Source organism: Carassius auratus, chromosome 45 (assembly GCF_003368295.1).
Source record: "Carassius auratus strain Wakin chromosome 45, ASM336829v1, whole genome shotgun sequence".
Taxonomy (NCBI): domain Eukaryota; kingdom Metazoa; phylum Chordata; class Actinopteri; order Cypriniformes; family Cyprinidae; genus Carassius; species Carassius auratus.
Genome location: NC_039287.1, coordinates 2,155,921 through 2,161,660, shown reverse-complemented (window position 1 = coordinate 2,161,660; position 5,740 = coordinate 2,155,921). Strand labels below are relative to the sequence as shown.

General features: G+C 36.4%; 1 protein-coding gene across 1 annotated transcript; it reads right to left on the bottom strand.

Annotated features, from left to right (window-relative positions):
* Positions 1 to 2,420: 2,420 nt before the first annotated feature.
* Positions 2,421 to 4,586, bottom strand: LOC113062731 (left-right determination factor 2-like). Its single transcript, XM_026232693.1, has 4 exons — positions 4,201 to 4,586; positions 3,787 to 4,030; positions 3,435 to 3,674; positions 2,421 to 2,963 (listed from the first exon to the last, which is right to left on the bottom strand). Exons 1-4 carry the CDS (start codon positions 4,565 to 4,567, stop codon positions 2,639 to 2,641), a joined length of 1,176 nt encoding a protein of 391 aa, XP_026088478.1. The 5' UTR covers positions 4,568 to 4,586; the 3' UTR covers positions 2,421 to 2,638.
* Between the last annotated feature and the right edge of the window lie 1,154 nt (positions 4,587 to 5,740).

Below are 5,740 nucleotides of genomic sequence, written 5' to 3'. Positions count from 1 at the left end.
TCCCATTGAGAAAGCTAATATTTAATAGGGTCACCGATAAGCCATACATTGTATAAACTTCCAATGAGAAATCTAACTTATTCAAAAAATTTAGATTGTGTCTGTGATTTCCAAAGTATTATATATGAAACCAAATTGTAGTCCATCTGACTGATTAAACTTTCTTTGACCCTTTAGTTCTGGAACCAGAAGCCATGGAATCAACAGTACCACCCAGGATATTACTAAATGCGCGTTTGTATTAAAGACTCTTGGCCTCTTGTGCACTGGAATGCACAGCCACTGAATAACCATCCACTTTTATGGTCCTTGTTTATTTTTTTTTTAAAAGAAGTCCATTTTTAAATAAGAGAAGCAAGTGGCAAACAAACATTCCGCCTACTGAAGTAAACAGTCTACGTTCTACATAGATGTGTGCTTGCTTCACTCTTAAATCTTTGTAAAATGTATTTCCTCCCCCTTTTATTTTGTATCACAGCTTTGATATATTGTTATATCAGGAATCCCAGCACTTGTCTTGTGCAAGGGATGCTTTGAATTTCAGGGTTGTGAATTTTATTCTGTAAAATGTCATTTTTACTCAATGTAAATTATTATTTTTCAGGGTTTTTCTTTGTGTGTGTGTGTGTGTAAGAGTTATAGTGTTTAAGAATCCCTGTCAACGTTAATCTTTTAGAATCTTTTGACAATAATCATTAATATTTACGCAACATCTCTGCCCTTCATGTTCGGTGAAGGAGTGAACATATTGTCCTCTATTTACTTCTTATAGATCCAAGTTTTTCTTTGTTAGCCCCAGGCTGTAACGGTTACATCATATGTTTGCAATAAATGATGTGCTTGCTTTTCTACGACATTTTATGGCTTTTGACTGATATCTTGACAACCCATTTCAAGAGTCTTTGAATGGCAATCAGATTTGTCTCTAAATTCAGGACCATCAGACTCTATTGTCTTGTTTTTGTAGGGCGTACACTGGAAGATTTTAAATCAGTTAAGCCAGTTACTTTGATTTGTTTCTTTTGCACTGCATAATTTTATGCATTTGTGTCATCTAAGAAACCAAGAGAAGCCACAATGAAACATACGTTCATCTGAAGTTAAGCACTTGATTTTGCTTATTGATTTACACAATTCAGCAAAGCTTTTGTTGATTTATAGCTTCATTATAAAAACTGCACTAAACTTGCTAATACTGTTCATTCTGATTAACATTTTATAGCAACACTTTTTAAATGGCTTAGCAAAATATTTAATGCAACCCTTTTTTAGTTTTAACTGCGTAATCGCTACATTGATCTATGTAATATTGCAACTAACTTGTTTCAGGTGTACATTTAAAATTACATTATACAACAATATTTAGACCATTTTACAAGAAATGTCCTAAAAGGTTTCCTTTGGGATTAATTTGTAAAATGGTGGCCTTGAAAGCGGTTTAGATGTAACAACCAGCAAATAAGCAAGTTCTCTTATGTTAAATTCTCAGATGCATTACATGGAGAGAGCGGTAAAATACTGGCGAGTCGACTGGATTTACTAACTGATAAGGATTTTCTCGAATTGCATCACCTGCTTATTGATACTCATCTTTGAAACCACAATAATATCACATACACCCCATAATCCCATCAGTGATAAATTCGGATTTTCATCGATCCAGGCCCTTGATTTGTCTGAATTAATCCATTTCTTATAAAGCGCCAACTGGCCAAAGAAAAGGGCAGCTATTTTTGACTTAAAATTGGTGTATTTTATCATGATGCAATAGTTGAAGTGGAATATTTTAACTATATACCATTTAAATTGATGTAAAAGTAACTTATTTCAGGAAGCATTGTTTTTTTTCTGTAAATGATTTCCAGTGGGTAATGGTTTTTAATAGAATATTTGGTTTTTAACTGGATAGCATGGCATGAGAGATTTGTGATGATACTCTTTTACTACACAGACGTTGCTTGTGCAAAATACGCTATTTGAGGATGAAAAATGTATTTACTAAACTGTGCTAAAAATGTGGCATTGTGTGTTCTTGAGAGACTGCAGGTGGGATGTTGTTTGTATTTTGGCTTTGATTTTTCAGCGATGAATGTTAAAAGTGTTTCAATGTAAGGAAATGTGTCATTAAATAATGTAATAAACCTCTGAGATAAATCATTGTCTTCTCACTGAATTGTTCTCTAAATGCAAAATAGTTTTATAATATTAAGTCTAGTAATTACTGAAACTGTTTACTAACTGTTTAAAGGGATAGTTCACCCAAAATTTTTATTTTTGCCATCATTGACTGCAAATACTGGAATATGCTAATATTTATTTGGTTGACCAAAAAATCAGTGAATAAGTTGAGAAAGTTTAAATGAAAAATAGTTTAATTTATATTCAATCACAGGTTGACATATGCAACAAACCCATTCTATTTACTGCTGAAAATATAACATCTACAAATCAATCTTTTTCACTTCATAAGGCATCATATACAAATGCAAAAATAAATGCATATCAATTTAGCAATATTTACACATTTATACAAAGTGCTTGAGCTATAGTCTCAATAAGGCTTAAGTTGCCAACACCCTTTTTTATCCTAATAGCTTTTAAGTACATTTTGTCATGTGGTCAATGGCAAATACCATGTTCATACAACTGAAATATTATCCATTGCGCATCCACACTTTTCTACAATCATATTTGGGAATTCGGCTACCTCTATTTCAGTATAATCTCCCTTTTTCACTAAATACATCATCGGTAGCGGCGCGCTCTCTACAACCGCGCACTTCCTCTCTCCGTAACCGTAGTTGCGCTTGGGCTGCCGGCAGCCGCCGTTACACCGGAACGCCTGATACCCGGATGGTTCGATGATCCAGTACTGGGTCCAAGTCAAGGCTCGGAAATTGATGAAGTATTTTTCCCTGCAGCACATGTCACTGTCTTTGTTGGTTTCACAGTCTCCGCTAGACCTGCAACGCAAAAAATAAAAGCATATTAGTACATTGTACGTTTGAAATGTAACACATTTTTATTTTGGGAAAGTTTCTCCCGTAGCTAACACTTTACACTAGGGAGCCCATATTACACATTAAATCACATTAAACAGGCCCATATATAATTAGAATAACAAGAGAGTGATTCTTTTGAGTAGGCTACTCTACTTTTAGAAAACTTTCACTAAAATTAACTTTTTTTTACATGTACATAGGCCTAGCTATCATATATATATTTTTAAATTAATCAATAATTAAAATAAAGTAATTATTTTGTATAATTTTTAAAAAAATTATCGGCATTGCTATTAATTAGCTATTTGACTATTTAAATGTAATCATATATAAAATGTAATTAAGTCAGATAAAGGCTGCATGTGTAAGAAATTGAGTTAATATTGTTTATTGGCATTATAGCCTACTGCTTTGAAATGAAGCCACGCTTACCCAAACTCCTCGAGGTTGAGGGTGTAAAGAACAAGCTCAGGTTTTCCCAGAGTGTTGTCGTTTGGACCTTGAGTAGTGAAACGGACACACTTGGCCATTTCTGCCGCGTAACTGCCGGGTCTCTCGCCCTCGATCCACACCTCCAGGTGCATGGGCATCTCCATTCGCCTCTTCGACCAATAGTGCACCGCCTGGGTCACATCAAAGCTCTTCCAGCCGGTTTCGTGAATGGGAATCAACCTGAAGAGGTGATGGTTGTGACAATTAGCATGCTTGTTCCGTAACGCCAATCAGCAGTTAAATTAGCATAATTAAGAAAGAATATTAACCGTCTGTGGCCGTCTCTGCTTACCTGGAATCCACTAGTGATGTTCGGTTCGACCCGTCTTCCAGAGGTTCCACCCAGTAGATGCTCACCCGGGCGTTGTTGACGGGTCTGTGGCCCTTTCTCTCTGGTATGGAGCGCTTGTGTGGGGCTTTCTTGAACAGTTTCAGTTCTGCCATGGTCACTTCACTGTTCTCCGGAATCCTTGATGTCATCTCAAACATCACGCGTTGACGTGTCGTGTCAGAATATACAAATTCACCAGAGATGTCTGGAATAGACGAGAGCGATTGATGAATAAACTATATTTAAATTTTGCTTATTTAAAATTATTTTGTTAATATAGCAGCAGTAATTGTTCATTTCCATCCCCATATTTCCTTTACTAAATTGTAGTATTTAATTCATATCGTGCATTTTCATTCTGTATATTAATCTTACCTGCATTGCCAGGGATTCCCCTCAGTATGCCGGCTAAACTGGGAAGCGAGCGGCGTCTTCTTGCGTGGTGCAGTTTCAGCATTGAAATATATTTGTTCTTAATGTGCGTTGGAATCACAAGGTTCTCCAGATCCCGCTTGTGAATTCTCGGAACTTCACTAAGTCCCAGTGTCTTCAGCAGAGCGTCTTTCATGTCTTCGTGGGTGAAACCCCTCACCATTGCGAAAAGTGCTGCGAAAAGGAAGCACGCGGCACGGATTGACGACATCTTCCACGTGAAAATGCTGGAGAGGTTCTGACTCTGAGCTGCTGTTCTCGGGCTGAGATGAATCTGCTTTGACAGCGGCTCGTCCTTAAATGCGCCCATGAGACCCCCATTGTTCGCACTTTGACAAGGGGGTGGTGACTGACATCAGAAGGATGATGATACATGAAAGCCGCGATTCATCGAAAGAAATTAACGCAAAATGTACACTTTAAACAAGAATAAGAATTCAGATAACCTCCTTTCATTCAAATAGAAGACATTTCTAAGATAGTTAGACAGATAGACATGTGTGTAAAAAATAGATGACAGCTATAAACATGTAGATAGATAGATAGATAGATAGATAGATAGATAGATAGATAGATAGATAGATAGATAGATAGATAGATAGATAGATAGATGATTGAAAAGCATGTAATTAGATAAACAGATATGTAAATAAATATATTAATATATATATATATATATATATATATATATATATAGATAGATAGATAGATAGATAGATAGATAGATAGATAGATAGATAGATAGATAGATAGATAGATAGATAGATAGATAGATAGATTTGTAACATTATGTAATACCAAAACGGGTCACAAAATCTCCTTATGGTTACATAATTATGATTTAAAAAAAACATAATTATGTGTGAATGTATTATATGTTGTAATTGTTGTTAATGTAAAATTATGTTTATTGCTGACACATGATGTTCTTGTATGGATTTACTGATGAGCTTCCAGACATAGTGAACCTAGAATGCACCCTCTTTTCTAGTTTGCATGTGCACGTTGATGCAGCACCCTTGTTCCTCGTGTGTACATTCCCCTGGAAATGGTAAAACATTCCTAGTCTGGCAAGAGTCTGTCAATACGGAGTATCAATCCCTCTGTCTATGCACCTTTCTGTTGGTCACCTTCGCTGTGGGCCCATCATCATTGGGAGGGATTAGATGTTTATTCGAAGACCACCATCCTTCTGCTTTATGCACAGATTAAAATTATTAGGCAAACAGACTGTTTAATCCAGGGTTGTGGTATGGATGTGGATTGGGGGGCTCTTCACAGGTTGGTGATTATCTGATTCCATTGCCAGATTTACCATGCCTTGTTTGGTCACACTAACATTAGAAGAGGGCTAGTGGCATTGAGGGCCCAGTGTCTGAGTATGTGTATTGGCCTCTCTATTTGCTCTAAGATGTCAGACAGACTAAAGTAGCTCACAGGAAGAACAGATGACGAATGACTGGCTGGCCGCTGGAGATTAATG